Source organism: Oncorhynchus mykiss, chromosome 30 (genome assembly GCF_013265735.2).
Source record: "Oncorhynchus mykiss isolate Arlee chromosome 30, USDA_OmykA_1.1, whole genome shotgun sequence".
Lineage (NCBI taxonomy): Eukaryota > Metazoa > Chordata > Actinopteri > Salmoniformes > Salmonidae > Oncorhynchus > Oncorhynchus mykiss.
Window position 1 is genome coordinate 43,397,673 of NC_050570.1, and position 16,753 is coordinate 43,414,425.

The window sequence follows — 16,753 nt, forward strand, 5'->3', positions numbered from 1 at the left end:
TTGAGGGGAGTCGTTACTGGGGTCCCAATATCTATCGCCGCAGATGATATGAAAGAAAATGTGAAGGAAGGCAGAGTGATTGAGGCCAAAAGGTTGATCAGTAGTTAATAGGGTCAAAGAAGTGAAAGCTTATCAGTGATGCTGAGGTTTGAGAAAGTCTTGCCGGGAAAGTGCAGATAGGATTCCTTAGTATCAATGTTAGAGAATTTGTCCCATATGAACTGCGGTGTTTTAAATGCCAATAAATGGGACATGTAGCTGCTCAGTGTAAAGGAACGATGTGCCAAGTGTGGAGGGGAACATGATTACAGTGAATGTGGAAGCAATGTAAAGGTTAAGTGCTGTACTTGTGGGGGAGAACACAGTGCAGCATTTGGTGGATGCCAGGTACACTCTGTACCGACACCCCCCTGTATACATATACAGTGCCTTGCAAAAGTATTCGGCCCCCTTGAACTTTGCGACCTTTTGCCACATTTCAGGCTTCAAACATAAATATTTAAAACTGTATTTTTTTGTGAAGAATCAACAACAAGTGGGACACAATCATGAAGTGGAACGACATTTATTGGATATTTCAAACTTTTTTAACAAATCAAAAACTGAAAAATTGGGCGTGCAAAATTATTCAGCCCCCTTAAGTTAATACTTTGTAGCGCCACCTTTTGCTGCGATTACAGCTGTAAGTCGCTTGGGGTATGTCTCTATCAGTTTTGCACATCGAGAGACTGAAATGTTTTCCCATTCCTCCTTGCAAAACAGCTCGAGCTCAGTGAGGTTGGATGGAGAGCATTTGTGAACAGCAGTTTTCAGTTCTTTCCACAGATTCTCGATTGGATTCAGGTCTGGACTTTGACTTGGCCATTCTAACACCTGGATATGTTTATTTTTGAACCATTCCATTGTAGATTTTGCTTTATGTTTTGGATCATTGTCTTGTTGGAAGACAAATCTCCGTCCCAGTCTCAGGTCTTTTGCAGACTCCATCAGGTTTTCTTCCAGAATGGTCCTGTATTTGGCTCCATCCATCTTCCCATCAATTTTAACCATCTTCCCTGTCCCTGCTGAAGAAAAGCAGGCCCAAACCATGACGCTGCCACCACCATGTTTGACAGTGGGGATGGTGTGTTCAGGGTGATGAGCTGTGTTGCTTTTACGCCAAACATAACGTTTTGCATTGTTGCCAAAAAGTTCAATTTTGGTTTCATCTGACCAGAGCACCTTCTTCCACATGTTTGGTGTGTCTCCCAGGTGGCTTGTGGCAAACTTTAAACAACACTTTTTATGGATATCTTTAAGAAATGGCTTTCTTCTTGCCACTCTTCCATAAAGGCCAGATTTGTGCAATATACGACTGATTGTTGTCCTATGGACAGTCTCCCACCTCAGCTGTAGATCTCTGCAGTTCATCCAGAGTGATCATGGGCCTCTTGGCTGCATCTCTGATCAGTCTTCTCCTTGTATGAGCTGAAAGTTTAGAGGGACGGCCAGGTCTTGGTAGATTTGCAGTGGTCTGATACTCCTTCCATTTCAATATTATCGCTTGCACAGTGCTCCTTGGGATGTTTAAAGCTTGGGAAATCTTTTTGTATCCAAATCCGGCTTTAAACTTCTTCACAACAGTATCTCGGACCTGCCTGGTGTGTTCCTTGTTCTTCATGATGCTCTCTGCGCTTTTAACGGACCTCTGAGACTATCACAGGTGCATTTATACGGAGACTTGATTACACACAGGTGGATTGTATTTATCATCATTAGTCATTTAGGTCAACATTGGATCATTCAGAGATCCTCACTGAACTTCTGGAGAGAGTATAATAATAATAATAATAATTTTGCACGCCCAATTTTTCAGTTTTTGATTTGTTAAAAAAGTTTGAAATATCCAATAAATGTCGTTCCACTTCATGATTGTGTCCCACTTGTTGTTGATTCTTCACAAAAAAATACAGTTTTATATCTTTATGTTTGAAGCCTGAAATGTGGCAAAAGGTCGCAAAGTTCAAGGGGGCCGAATACTTTCGCAAGGCACTGTATATATATATATATATTATTTTTTTTACTGCTGCTTTTTAATTACTTGTTACTATTATCTCTTGTTCTTATCCATATTGTTAACCCTGCACTGTTGGTTAGGGGCTCGTAAGTAAGTATTTCACTGTAAGGTCTCTACACCTGTTGTATTCAGCGCATGTGACTAATACATTTGATTTGATCAGTCATGATGCATCATATGCAGAGGCCGAATAACTACAGTGCAGACTGATGGAGCTTACATGGATGTACCTGTGTGGTGTCAAAGGACACTGATAATTAATAAAGTTGACTTCATAACTTTTATTGGTAAAGTTATTAACATGACTCGGGTTGTGGAAAGCAGAAATGTCAGGTTGAAGGTTATTGTGGAGATGGAAAAATGCTCTGCTCAGAAATGCGAGCGCTTGATAAGGACGAATTTACGAACGATGAAAGGTTCCCAAATAAAGATGGCTGAAAACAGAGAAGGCGTGACTGCTCTCTTTTGCTTAGTAAACAATGTAGTTTCATCTATTTTTTAGACTGGCTGACAGCGACAGTGTTGAAGACAATGTAAGATCAACACATTGGCCTTGCAATTTAACTTGCATTTGGCGTGACCGTCTGTCACTAACCTTGTTTAGCTACAGTAACATCAAGCTAACTAACTAGCCAGCTAGCTAACGTTAGCAAGTGCAATCAGCTGATTGTCAGCTGGAATGGCAATAGCTAGAGTAGTATAACGGAACTTACTTAGCTATTAACAAATCAGGCTATTCTAGACAGATACAGTAACTAGCTTGCTACAGTAGTCTTTCATGTTTTTTTTAAGAGTATGACACTGCCAACATTGACATGAAAATCCGGATTATGTTAACACCCAATCCGCAATTTACACACACACGGATTCTAGACTATGCCGAAAAGTGTACCTGTGCGATTGATGACTTCAAAATGCACATCAGACTGAAAATGAGCACCTTCCAAACCCTCTGCGAGGAAACAGCTACCCAAATAACCAACCAGGCAGTCGGTCGGCCATCCATTGTAGCAGACTAACAGCTCATGATTGTTCTGTGGTTACTAGGAAATCAGGGGTCATTCAGGTGAATATTGTTGTGCCATTATAAACCAATCATGATCATGGATGTGATCAGGTACAGAACTTGACACAATTATGCCCAAATCTACAGTACCACACACAACGTCATAACGAGCCAACTCCATCACAGCAAGCTACCGTAGTCCATACACGTGCACAGATCAACAACATACAATTATAGACCTAGCTACTTTAAACACTGTAATAAGTTGTCATAATGTCCAGACAACGGGTAATCAGGGCCACAAGACTGTTACTCACGCATTTAAAAATATATAATAAAATGAACGGCAAGCCATCTGCAATAAAACGTTTTATTTTCATGGTATTACATAATTTGGCAGATCATGATTGGTAGTACATTCCAGCACAGTAGGTGGCGGCATGCACTTTAAACGTTTGTTTGTGGACCGCCATGATAGCATAGAAGAAGAATAAGGTTCTTTCTTTCAGGCGTCGTGAGGCCAGCTAGCGATTAGCAATGGATACAAAAATATCTGGGAAGAGTTTTCGCGTGAGCGACGGAGACTGGATTTGCCCTGATAAGAAGTAAGTTAACGAACAAGCTACATTTTGAGCAGACATGTTGTTGAAGCATTCAAATAAAATGTTAGGCTTGCTGTGTCTAGCTTTCACCACATGTTAGCGAAACGTGAATTAGCTAGCTAACGTTACAAAGGACAAGGCCCAAAACTATTTGATATTTTAGCTACTTTGATACTAAAATCTAAAATGACTAACGGTAGTTATAGCTAGCAACAATTATAGTTGCTAACGTATCTCGTTAGCTGTATTGTTAACCAGAACTCACTAGCTAGCCAGCTAACGTTACGTGTGTGCAGCCAGTGCATATAAAATCGTTTGCGAGCCTAACTCCCCTTGATGTGTGGTGCAGCTTGTTGGGCAACTAACCCCGATGTTCAATGAAAGAAGGATGGCTTGCTAGCACACACTAGCGACACTTCCTAGTGTTGGCTAGTTAGTTAACTAACGTTAGTTATGTCAACACTGGTTTAATTTTAGCCAGTGTGCCAATGATAAGTGGGGGTTTAACTTTAGATGGTGGCTCGCTATTGTTGGTCAATTATTTGTCCACTCGACACAATTTTACAGTTATACTTTAGTCATTTAGCAGACGCTTTTATCCAGAGTGACTTACAGTACCGAGTGCATACATTTTCCCCGTGAGAATCGAACCCACAACCCTGGCGTTGCAAGTGACATTCTCTACTAAGTGGCCCACACTGTACGATAACATTTTCTCTATCACTAATTCAAGTGATACAGGCTAGCTAGCTAACCAATTCGTATTGAAAAAAAAAAAATAATAATCCTAGGCCCCGGGGCTTTCCTCTTCCCAGCACACAATTTTCTATTAACAAATCCGTGTACCAACATTTGTCCGACCGCCTTGGTTCGGTCTTATGTAGCAAAATTTGAAACTGTGTTTACATTGGATAAAAGCAGAGACACAGAGCTACACAATTGTATTTCATATACTTCATTAGAGTAACAATGGGAAAGTAAATTCTGCTTTGAAAGATGATAAACTTTTAACCTCACTTCTGAAAAAGTGGCCTTTGGATTTTTTGGGGTACCTACTGAAGCGCTCTTCATTGTGTACACCCATTCAGCATCGTTCACACCCTCTAAGCTTTAGCCCTCACCCAAACGGACCATTTTACTCGCCCTAGTAGAACTGGTTAGGCTGTTTTTGTGTTATCCAGAGTGTTGGTGACTAACTGCTGCTGGCAACAATTTAATTACGATTTTTAGCCGACGTTTACTGACACTGGACATATTCAATGGGTGTTGAGTGTACGTAAATTTGTTATTCTGCGTTCTAGCACACTTGGATGCGAGTGCTCTTAAATAGGAGTAGATGGCCAAACTGAATTTATGAACGCACCCAAAAGGGTTACATGCATAGTGGAATCTTTTGTTAGTTAGCTAAACAATGAACCATAATCCCAACTCATGTTACTACCCTGCATGAATTTGCAGGTCGCTAACCAACCAGGTTCAATGTTAGCTAGCTAACATTAGGCTATAACTAGCCAAGCAAATGGCTCTGAGATACGAATAATAAGATCATAGACGTAATGTTAGTGAGACAGCCAGCTAATGTTAACTAGCTAACGGTACATTTGAAATTAACTTTCACTTTGTCTGTTAGAAATGTGTAATATCTGAATGTAGACTCTTACCCGTATACATCATGGGTGGACTCATCTCCTGTCGGATTCCGTGGTTGCCCTTAGTTTCAAGATGTAATCCGGAGATGGAGAAAACACCTATCATACTCGAATTCCACTGTTTTCAAAACTTGGTCCTCCAGAAAGTGGAGAGCAACACTTATGCAGTTTTACTACGTTTTTTTTTTTTTTTAAATGCCGCACTAGACAGGATTACCTTGACATACTGACCAGCTCAAATAGAGGCGTGCTATAATGCAGAGCAATCCAAACTCATCTAGGCATGTCCAGCCCACTCATTATCTCAGCCAATCATGGCTAGTGGGAACTTTGCTGCCTTTTTCTGTGGCTAAACCAACTAGGCTTGTAATTTGCCATTTACAGATGGCATACAAGTTTGTTATTAAGGCACATGAAATTTCACATGTTTGAGAAGGCATTTCTGCCAATTTTTTAAATGTTTGATCATTTTACGTTCCTGCGTAAAAAATACGTGTTTTTGTTTTTTGGGCATAGGGCTTGGGCTCAACTCCCACATAACCAGTCACATTTATTTATTATGCAATGGATTATTTTTATTAATCAGTTATCTAATCAAGGCAGGGCCCCCCCACTTACCCACGTGTGGGCCCCCTACCTCATCTCCCCATCTGACAATTAGCAGAGCGGCAGCAGCTGTCTACACTTTTTGAGACAGGCTCCTGAATCCTCCTGTGGTTGGCGGTTGCTATATATGTGTGTGTGTGTGTGTGTGTATATAGATATACATGCATACGTGTGTGTATATATCACACACAGTGCATTCGGAAAAGTATTCAGACCCCTTCATTTGTGACTCATTTCAGGAAACTAGGATTATGTCGAGGGTCACTACTTCACAGGAGAGCAGTTTGAACCCAAAATGTATTATTATTATTTTTTGCAGAAATGCTTTCTTGAACATGTGAACTTTCATGTGCCTTAAAACCTCTAATGGATAGGGGAGACGCTAGCGTCTCAACTGGCCAATAGCTGGGGGAAATGCAGAGCGCCAGATTCAAATAAAATGCTATAAAATTAAAACTTTCATTAAATCACACATGTAAGATACTCAATTAAAGCTACACTCGTTGTGAATCCAGCCAACATGTCAGATTTTAAAAATGCTTTTCGGCGAAAGCATAAGAAGCTATCATCTGAAATCTGACCCTGCACCATCTGCACTAGCAGTAAACAAAGGAGCTAGCATAGCAGGCGCTACACAAAACGCTGAAATAAAATATAAAACATGCATTACCTTTGACAAGCTTCTTTTGTTGGCACTCCAATATGTCCCATAAACATCACAATTGGTTCTTTTGCTCGATTTATTCCATCCATATATATCGGAATTGTCCATTTATAAAGCGCGTTTGATCCAGATAAAAACAGCTTACAAAAACGCAACGTCACTAGAAAATATTTTAAAAGGTGCCTATAAACTTTGCCAAAATATTTCAAACTACTTTTGTAATACAACGTTAGGTATTTATAAACGTTAATAATCGATCAAATTGTAGACGGGGCAATCTGTATTCAATACAGGAAAGGAAAGAAACCAGCACTGCTTTTCACGTCTTGCGCAACTCACAAAAGTGTCCCCAGTTTCGAGTTGACCTACTTCTTCATAGCACAAAAGAATAACATCAACCATATTCCAAAGACTGGCGACATCTAGTGGAAGCGGTAGGAACTGAAAATAGGTTCCTATTAAATATCCAATGGCAAAGACAATATAGGGAACAGAGAGAAAATAAATAAACATCTTTACAGTTAGTCCTCTGGGTTTTGCCTGCTACATAAGTTCTGTTATACTCACAGACATGAGTCAAACAGTTTTAGAAACTTCAGAGTGTTTTCTATCCAAATATATGAATAATATGCATGTCTTATATTCTTGGCATGAGTAGCAGGAAGTTGAAATTGGGCACGCTATTTATCCAAAAGTGAAAATTCTGCCCCCTAGCTTTAAGAGGTTTAAAGGCACAGTCAACTTAGTGTAAGTAAACTTCTGACCCACTAGAATTGTGATGCAGTGAATTATAAGTGAAATCTGTCTGTAAACAATTGTTGGAAAAATGACGTGTCATGCACAAAGTAGATGTCCTAACCGACTTGCCAAAACTATAGTTTGTTAACAAGAAATTTGTGGAGTGGATGAAAAACGAGTTTTAATGACCACAACCTCAGTGCATGTTAACTTCCGACTTCAACTGTATATAGGGCATCAGCCTGTAATGTGATAGTGATGTCTATTTAATTCTGATGGCCTTGAGCTTGAAGCTGTTTTCAGTTTCTCGGTCCCAGCTTTGATGCACCTTACAGGTGACAACCTCATGAAGCTGGTTGAGATAATTCCAAGAGTGTGCATTGCTTTTATCAAGGCAACAGTTGGCTACTTTGAAGATTCTCAAATTTAACAACTATCTAGATTTGTTGAAACCTTTTTTGTTGATGTTAGGTTTTACTACATGATTCCATATGTGTTATTTCAGTTTTGATGTCTAGTAGTAAAGATAAAAACCCTTGAATGAGGTGTCCAAATTTGACTGGTACTGTGGGGCGTGTTCAAAAGTTTGGGGTCACTTAGAAATGTCCTTGTTTTTGAAAGAAAAGCAATTGTTTTTGGTCCATTAAAATACCATCAAATTGATCAGAAATACAGTGTAGATGTTATTCATGTTGTAAATGACTATTGTAGCTGGAAACGACTGATTACATTTTTTTTTAAATATCTACGTAGGCGTACAGAGGCCCATTATCAGCAACCATCACTCCTGTGTTCCAATGGCACGTTGTTAGCTAATCCAAATTTATCCTTTTAAAAGGCTAATTGATCATTAGAAAATTATTTTGCAATTATGTTAGCACAGCTGAACTTAAGCTAATTAAAGAAGCAATAAAACTGGCCGCCTTTAGACTAGTTGAGTATCTGGATCATCAGCATTTGTGGGTTTGATTACAGGCTCAAAATGGCCAGAAACGAAGACCTTTCTTCTGAAACTCGTCAGTCTATTCTTGTTCTGAGAATTATAGGCTATTCCATGCGAGAAATTGCCAAGAAACTGAAGATCTCGTACAACACAGGGCAGCCTAGTGGTTAGAGCGTTGGACTAGTAACCGGAAGGTTGCGAGTTCAAACCCCCGAGTTGACTAGCTACAAATCTGTCGTTCTGCCCCTGAACAGGCAGTTAACCCACTGTTCCCAGGCCGTCATTGAAAATAAGAATTTGTTCTTAACTGACTTGCCTGGTTAAATAAAGGTAATTTAAAAAATAAAAACAAATTTAAACACTGTACTAATCCCTTCACAGAACAGCGTAAACTGGCTCTAACCAGAATAGAATGGGAGGACAAGTACATTGGTGTCTAGTTTGAGAAACGGATGCCTCACAAGTCCTCAACTGGTAGCTTCATTAAATAGTACCCGCAAAACACCAGTCTGAACGTCAACACTGAAGAGGCGACTCTGGGATGCTGGCTTCTAGGCAGGGGTTTGTTATGATCAAATAGCCTTTTTAAAATGAAAGCTTTAGATTAGCTAACACAACGTGCCATTGTTGCTGATAATGGGCCTCTGTACGCCTTTGTAGATGTTCCATTAAAAGTCTGCTGTTTCCAGCTACAATAGTTATTAACAATATCTACACTTTCTAATCAATTTGATGGTATTTTAATGGACAAAATTGTGCTTCTTTCAAAAACAAGGACATTTTTAAGTGATTCCTCTTCTTCCTCCTCACTGGCTTCAGACCCAGTAAACCCCTGCATTATATGGCCATGGCCTCAAGGAGTGTTGATTGACATTCTGTGTTTCAAAATGCAGAAGTATCGATCCAAATTATAAAATAAATGGCTTCACTGTCCTGTCTCTGTACAGTAAAATAAATGTTGTATTGTGCTTTATGTAGAGTGTCCAAAAACGCAGGAACATTTTACCCATTGTTCAAAAGAGTTGTTTTTGATTGGACATGTGCTCATTTTGACACATTATTTTCCTCTAGGTGTGGAAATGTGAACTTTGCAAGAAGAACGAGCTGTAATAGATGTGGCAGTGGTAAGTTATGTCTCTATGACCCAGTACTACACTTACTACCCTGTCATGACTCTTTACACTTGTCAAGATGAATCGCTCCACAAATGTACAATCGTTTGGTTGGAGGAATAGAGATTCATTGTGATGAGTCTTACAGTTGTAAATGCTGGTTCTCTTGATGTCAGTCAGCCTATAAAGAAATCTGTGAGTCCATCAGAAAAGTAACCACTGACAATTCATGTTAGGCGGTTTCAAGGAATAACATGACCAGGATTTGTTTCACTGACTTCGGAGTCAAAGGATTGTCACACCAATGTGAATCCCTATCTATCCAAAACAGAAAAGACAACGGAGGCAAAGATGATGAAAGCAGGAGGGACAGAGATTGGCAAGACCCTGGCTGAGAAGAGTCGGGGCCTCTTTAGTGCAAACGATTGGCAGTGTAAAACGTAAGTGATTAGCTAACTCTTCATTAAACTTTGACACGTGCATGGTGGATCTTGACACGGGTTATGCTTTGACTGTGTCTGATAAGCACATGATTGTATTCCTTTTTAATATATAGCTGCGGCAATGTGAACTGGGCCAGGAGGTCTGAGTGCAACATGTGTAACACACCTAAATATGCCAAGCTCGAGGAGAGAACAGGTACATTACACAACACTGCCCTAGAAGTTTTCTGCCATGTTTTGAAATACATTGCCTCCTTGGATATTCCTAGTTAATTCTTAATTCCATTGCCCTTTCCTGTTATCAGGATATGGTGGAGGATTCAATGAGAGGGAGAATGTGGAGTACATTGACCGAGAGGAATCTGATGGAGAATACGACGAGGTGAATCTCTTTTAAGAAGCCACACTATGGGCTTATAACTGTCAAGTAATACTGGTTTATGATTTGGTATACTTCAGACAACAATGTATGTTGCCATTCCGTTTACACTAATACTTTTTGATTTCAATATCTGTCAGTTTGGGAGGAAAAAAAAAAAGTACCGTGGGAAACCTGGTAGCAGGTCTTCCTCGAAGGAGAGTGAAAAGAAGGCGGAACCAGTGAAACCAGAAGAGGAGGAGGAGGAGGATGACGACGAAGAGGAAGGAGACCTTTCAAAATACAAACTAGATGTGAGGACATGGTCCCTGAGATGGGGAAATAAAATGCAACCTGTGCTCCGCATTAACTGAACAAGTTTGGGGGCAATATGGCTCTTTTCCATAGCTTAACATTCTTGTCCAATATCAGTATGCAGCACAATGTGGAGAACCCACATTGCATCAGAAAGCTCGCCACACGAGTTGTTAATAGGCCATATTGCAGTAAAATATTGTGCAACGTTAAAGGAAAATTTGCTTCTTATTGGTCACTTTCAGAGAGGACCTCAGTTACAAACAGGGATGGAAGTGTCCATAACCTTAAAGTTAAAAATATAATTTGTACCTAGTTAGCACCACACCGCTATATTTTGAAACCGTGATCTCTGGTTCCCCAGGATGAGGATGACGACGACGATGATGATGCGGACTTGTCAAAGTACGATCTGGATGCCAGTGGTGATGAGGGGGAGAAGGACAAGCCAGTCGCAATAAAGGATAGCACCCCAGGGTCTTCCCAATCCTCCTCGGGCTCCTCCAGCTCTCGGTCCAGGTCCAGGTAAAAGGGTACAGGTCAAGGGTAACTCCAGGCAAAATGTCAGTATCAGCTCAATATTCCTTATAACCTATTGATCCTCATGAATGATGTACTTTTGTGCTACTTTTTTTCTCCTGTTTTGTCTTTTAAGTGATTCAGTATGTGTGTGGGTTTATCCCCTAATCGTAATGTGAAAAAGGGTACTTGTGCTTATTTGTACACTGAACAAAAATCTAAACGCAACAATTTCTAAGATTTTATTGAGTTACAGTTCATATAAGGACATGTCCATTTAAATAATTTCATTAGTTCCAAATCTATGGATTTCACATGACTGGGAATACAGATACCTTTAATAAAATAAAAAAAATAGATTGGGCGTTGATCAGAAAACCAGTCCGCATCTAGTGTGACCACCATTTGCCTCATGCAGTGCGATACATCTCCTTCGCATAGAGTTGATCAGGTTGTTGATTGTGGAATGTTGTCTCACTTCTCTTCAATGGCTGTGCCAAGTTGCTGGATATTGGCGGGAACTGGGACACGCTGTTGATCCAGAACATGCCAAACATGCTCAATGGGCCACATGTCTAGTAAGTATGCAGGCCATGGAAGAACTGGGATGTTTCCAGGAGTTGTATACAGATCCTTGCGACATGGGGCCGTGCATTATCATGCTGAAACATGAGTTGATGGCGGAGGATGAATGGCACGACAATGGGCTTCATGATTTCGTCACGGTATCTCTGTGCATTCAAATTGCCATTGATAAAATGCAACTGTTTGTTGTCCATATCTTATGTCTGCCCATACATGACCCCACCGCCACCATGGGGCATTCTGTTAACGACGTTGAAATCAGCAAACTGCTCAACCTACACCACGCCATACACACTGTTTGCCATTTATTTGCCCGGTACAGTTGAAACTGGGATTAATCCGAGAAGAACACACTTCTCAAATGCATAGCCATCGAATGAGCATTTGCCCACTGAAGTTGGTTATGACGCAGAACTGCAGTCGGGTCAAGACCCTGGTGAGGACGACAAGATGTAATTCGGAGTTCGTTTCTGACAGTTTGTGCAGAAATTCTTCGTTGTGCAAACTCTTTCTTCAGCTGTTGGCTGACTCGTCTCAGACAATCCCGCAGGTGAAGCCGGAAGTGGAGGTCCTGGGCTGGCCTGGTTATACGTGGTCTGCGGTTGAGGCCGGTTGAACGTATTCCCAAATTCTCTAAAATGGTAGAGAAATGAACAAATTATTTGGCAACAGCTCTGGTGGAAATTCCTGCGGTCAGCATGCCAATTGCACGCTCCCTCAACTTCTGTGGCATGACACAACTGCACATTTTTGACCTTTTAGTGTCCCCAGCACAAGGTGCACCTGTGTATGATCATGCTGTTTTAATCAGTCTTGATAGCCCATCCACCTGACAAGTGTGGCATGTCTTGACAAAGGAGAAATGGTCACTAACAGGGATGTTAAAAAAAATTAAAAAATGTGTAAGCAAAATTTGAAACTTTGTATATGGAACATTTCTGGAATATTTTTCAGCTCATGAAACATGGGACCAACACTACATGTTGCGTTTATATTTTTATTAAGTATAATCTGTTTTTTGTAATTTGTTTCAAATAATGGTTTCAGATATGTTATTGATTTCTGTATTGCGGTTAATTGGTTACAAAGTGAAGGTTACTGCCATGACTTAAAAGTTGATACAACAATGTAAGATGGCATATGACATCAAAAGGCAAGGGGGGGGGGGGGGGGGGGACTGGGCATATTCACTAGTGTGCATCTTTTCATGCTTTAGAATGGTTGGTTAATGCTTGCCAGTTTAATACTTGGTTTATTGTTGATTGACCTTTTTTATTTTACCTTGAATTAGATACTTTAAAAAAATGAATCCCTTGTATAGTCCAGTTTTAGATAAGTTGATTTGTCACAAATGGTCCAAAGTAGCCAGTGATCATTGGTTTATGTGCAACATTGATCTCTTTTGCCATTGACTGACTGTTAGTGTAACTTGTTTCTTATCATCTATGTGCATGCCCCTTGTTTTTCACTCTTTAGATATTGTTACATTTCTTGTTTCTATTTTTCAGATCCCAATCTAGAAGCTCATCCAGTTCCAGATCTCGCTCCAGTTCCCAAGAGCGAGGCCGGTCTCGCAGGTCCAACTCCAGGTGAATGAGGTGACATGCACTCCCCTTAGGAGAGAGTGTATGTGACTGGGCAGAATGTTCCAGAAACCATGTTGCCCTATTTAAAGTGTAGAAGGGGCTGTGCATTGATGACCTCAAATCCTACAGTTTCTCCATATACGGTTCCTTCCTTGGATGTCCCCAATTTAATTATGGAAAGTGTCACAACATAATGACAAGTTTGTCCCTGTTTCTGAACAACTATTTCTATGTCCGTTGGTCTTTTTCATATCCATTTAAGGCTGCGTCCCCAGTGTTTCACTTCCTGTGCATTCGGAAAGTATTCAGACCCCTTGACCTTTTCCACATTTTGTTACGTAATAGCCTTATTCTAAAAAGGATTAAATAGTTTTTTTCCTCATCAGTCTACACTCAATACCCCATAATGACAGAGCAAAAATAGGTTGTTATTAAATGCACTAAAAATAAACTGATATCACATTTACATAAGTATTCAGACCCTTTACCAAGTACTTTGTTGAAGCACCTTTGGCAGCGATTACAGCCTAGAGTCTTCTTGGGTATGACGCTACAAGTTTGGCACACCTGTATTTGGGGAGGTTCTCCCTTCTCTGCAGATCCTCTCAAGCTCTGTCGGGGTGGATGGGGAGCGTCGATGCACAGCTATTTTCAGGTTTCTCCAGAGATGTTCAATCAGCTTCAAGTCCGGGCTCTGGCTGGACCACTCAAGGACATTGAGACTTGTCCCAAAACCATTTCTGTGTTGTCTTGGCTGTGTGCTTAGGGTTGTTGTCCTGTTGGAAGGCCTTCCAACACGCCCTGATTGCTCTGGTGCAGGTTTTCATCAAGGATCTCTTTTTTTTATTTACATTTTTATATACACATTTAACCTTTTAACTAGGCAAGTCAGTTAAGAACAAATTCTTATTTACAATGACGGCCTATTGTGCTCCGCCCTATGGGACTCCAAATCACGGCCGGTTGTGTTACAGCCTGGATTCAACCCAGGGTGTCTGTAGTGACGCCTCTAGCACTGAGATGCAGTGCCTTAGACCGCTGCGTCACTTGGGAGCCCTGTACTTTGCTATGTTCATATTTCCCTCAATCCTGACTAGTCTCCCAGTCCCTGCTGCTGAAAAACATCCCCACAGCATGATGTTGCCACCACCATGCTTCTCCGTCTTGGTGGTTCAAAACTTCTTCCGTTTTAAGAATGGAGGCCACTGTGTTCTTGGGGCCCTTCAATGCTGCAGAATTTTTTTTTGCTACCCTTCCCCAGATCTGTGCCTCGACACAATCCTGTCTCGGAACTCTATGGACATCATGGTTTACTTTTTGCTCTGACATGTCCTGTCAACTCTGGGACCTTATATAGACAGGTGTGTGCCTTTCCAAATCATGTCCAACCAATTGAATTTACCACAGGTGGACTCCAGTCAAGTTGTAGAAAAGTCTCAAGGATGATCAATGGAAACAGGATGCACCTGAGCTCAATTTCGAGTCTCATAGCAAAAAGTCTGAATACTTATGTAAATAAGGTATTTCTGTTTTTATAAATTTGCAAACATTATTTATTTTTTTAAACGTTCGCTTTGTCGTTGTTGGTTATTGTGTATAGATTGATGGAAATGTGTTTATTCAATTTTAGATTAAGGCTGTAATGTAACAAAATGTGGATAAAGTTAAGGGGTCTGAATAGTTTCCGTATGCACTGTACCTGGTTTGTTATTGTTTTTGCCTCACTGATTACTTGATTTATCTCTACAAAAGCTCCAGGTCTGGAAAGGCCTCTTCTCCCAGGAAGAGGACTCGCTCGCCCTCCTCCTCACCAGAGAGAGAAAAGAAGCGTAGTCGCTCCAGGTCCTCATCTGGAGAGAGGAAAAAAAGGCGCTCTAGATCACGATCGTCCGAAAGGTTTGGGTTTCTGTGGAATACCGCAAATGGTGTACTGAATATTAGCCTTGCCATCTACTACCCTTTTCACTACGAGAGTCAAGATTTTGATGTGACTTACTACAGTACCTTATCTTAATGCTGTAATATCAGGTGCATGTGTTGAATTTAAGCCTTAGTTAGAGGGTCGTGCCTGTCCACCCTACTCACCTCTCTGGTATTTTGTTTCGTTTCAGGCGCCGTGGCCAGTCCTCTGGATCTTCCCATTCTGGCTCAAGTTCAAAACAGAAATAAGTTTAAAGCAACCCGTAAAACGGGAAAAAGGAATCTTAATGCCAGTGAATGATGTTTAAAAAAAAGAAAGAAACAGGACAGATCCGTTCATTATGCTGTTCATTTTACCAGAGCTTTGCAGTACACAACAAATATTTTCCTTAAAAAAAGAAAATAGTGACATGTCTCTTTTTACCATTCATTACATGCTGCCTTTTTAGAGCTCACTAAGCTCCCTGTCTGTATCAACGTGTGTAACTTTAGGTGTTCAATAGGCTTATGGTGTCTGGTCCTTTTTGTTGTTGTTGTCGAAACAGAATAATATTGTGAAGAGGCAACATCCAATTTTAATCCAAACTGCACAATATCATGGCAGGAAACATTTTAATCCAGTCATTGTTAGGTTTTGAGAAATGAAAATAGCATAGAATGAACTTTCATTTTTTACCAAGGATGTTTTACAGATGTTGGTCTTAACCCCTGATTTTCAGTGATTCGGGAACATTCTTGTGTGTGTGTGTGTGAAATTGTATAAGTGAGGCAAAAATGACCAACTCGGGTCTGTAAAACCATCTTGAAATATCTATTGTGTTCACCAATAAGCTTGCTAAACTAATTTGATGTCCTGTTAAGTCTTTTCTATGTTTTGAGGTAAAGTGAAGGTAAGTATTTTTCTTTACTTTCTGATATTTCTTGTTTTAAATAAGTGCAAGGTATTCCAATGGTGTTTTAGGCTTAAGAAATAACCCTAAATGATGTGGTACTGACAGTTGTTAGGACACCAATGACAGTTGAGGTAAAACTAAGTATATGTCTTACAGTAATTCATGTTTAGAGCCTATAAAATCACTACTCAACTTTGGTAAGTGTGTATGTGAAACTCAACAGGATTTCATGAAATTACTTTTTCTATTGTGAAAGCTAAAATCTTTTTGCTTTGTTTCTCTGCTCTGTTGTATACTCAAACAGTTCATGATTACTGTGCAGTAAGGATTAATTTAAAAACATATTTTTTTCTCTTCAAAATGACAGTATCAATAGAATGTGTTAAGATCTCGATCTCTAAAAATAAACAAATGTAAGCAGCATGAATAAAATCCCGTCAATCATTGCCGTGCTATTTTTAAATGCAAAACTCACGGTGTGAATGTCAGGAGACTATTTTTAAATGACAGTAGTGTGCCCGATCTAGGCCTGTGTAAACGTAATACGGTGGGAAATGTATCTCTGGTTGTCGCAATAATCACCTACCACAGGTGACTGAGCGTTATATGTGATCCATGATGCACGCGGATGCATCCTCGTGGGGAAAGTATGCAAATTATTGGCGCTTTCAAGACAACCGGGAACTCGGAAAAAAAAGAGTTCAAATCACGATCAGTGATCTTCAAGTCGGAAAGTCAGCGCTCTGGAAAGATGCCCG

General features: G+C 40.3%; 2 protein-coding genes across 4 annotated transcripts in view; one reads left to right on the forward strand and one right to left on the reverse strand.

The window, feature by feature from the left end:
* Positions 1-3,174, reverse strand: part of LOC110521857 (rho guanine nucleotide exchange factor 18-like) — a 67,132-nt gene extending 63,958 nt beyond the window's left edge. Inside the window, exon 1 of one of the 2 annotated variants that reach the window (XM_036968651.1) lies at positions 2,949-3,174. In XM_036968651.1, coding sequence (XP_036824546.1) covers positions 2,949-3,062 — 114 coding nt within the window. In that variant the 5' untranslated portion in view covers positions 3,063-3,174. The remainder of the gene's footprint in view (positions 1-2,948) is intronic. The other variant, XM_021599789.2, reaches the window with a different exon arrangement.
* Positions 3,175-3,511: 337 nt separating this feature from the next.
* zranb2 (zinc finger, RAN-binding domain containing 2) lies at positions 3,512-16,441 on the forward strand. Of its 2 annotated transcripts, XM_021599791.2 has the most exons (10): positions 3,512-3,667; positions 9,336-9,388; positions 9,708-9,816; positions 9,933-10,015; positions 10,125-10,201; positions 10,339-10,491; positions 10,857-11,017; positions 13,105-13,185; positions 14,935-15,078; positions 15,294-16,441. In XM_021599791.2, the coding sequence occupies exons 1-10, from the start codon at positions 3,600-3,602 to the stop codon at positions 15,349-15,351; spliced, it is 987 nt and encodes a 328-aa protein (XP_021455466.1). In that variant the 5' UTR covers positions 3,512-3,599; the 3' UTR covers positions 15,352-16,441. The 2 variants fall into 2 exon arrangements, with proteins under 2 accessions (XP_021455466.1, XP_021455465.1); XM_021599790.2 differs by having other exon boundaries at positions 14,935-16,441.
* The last annotated feature ends 312 nt before the right edge of the window (positions 16,442-16,753 follow it).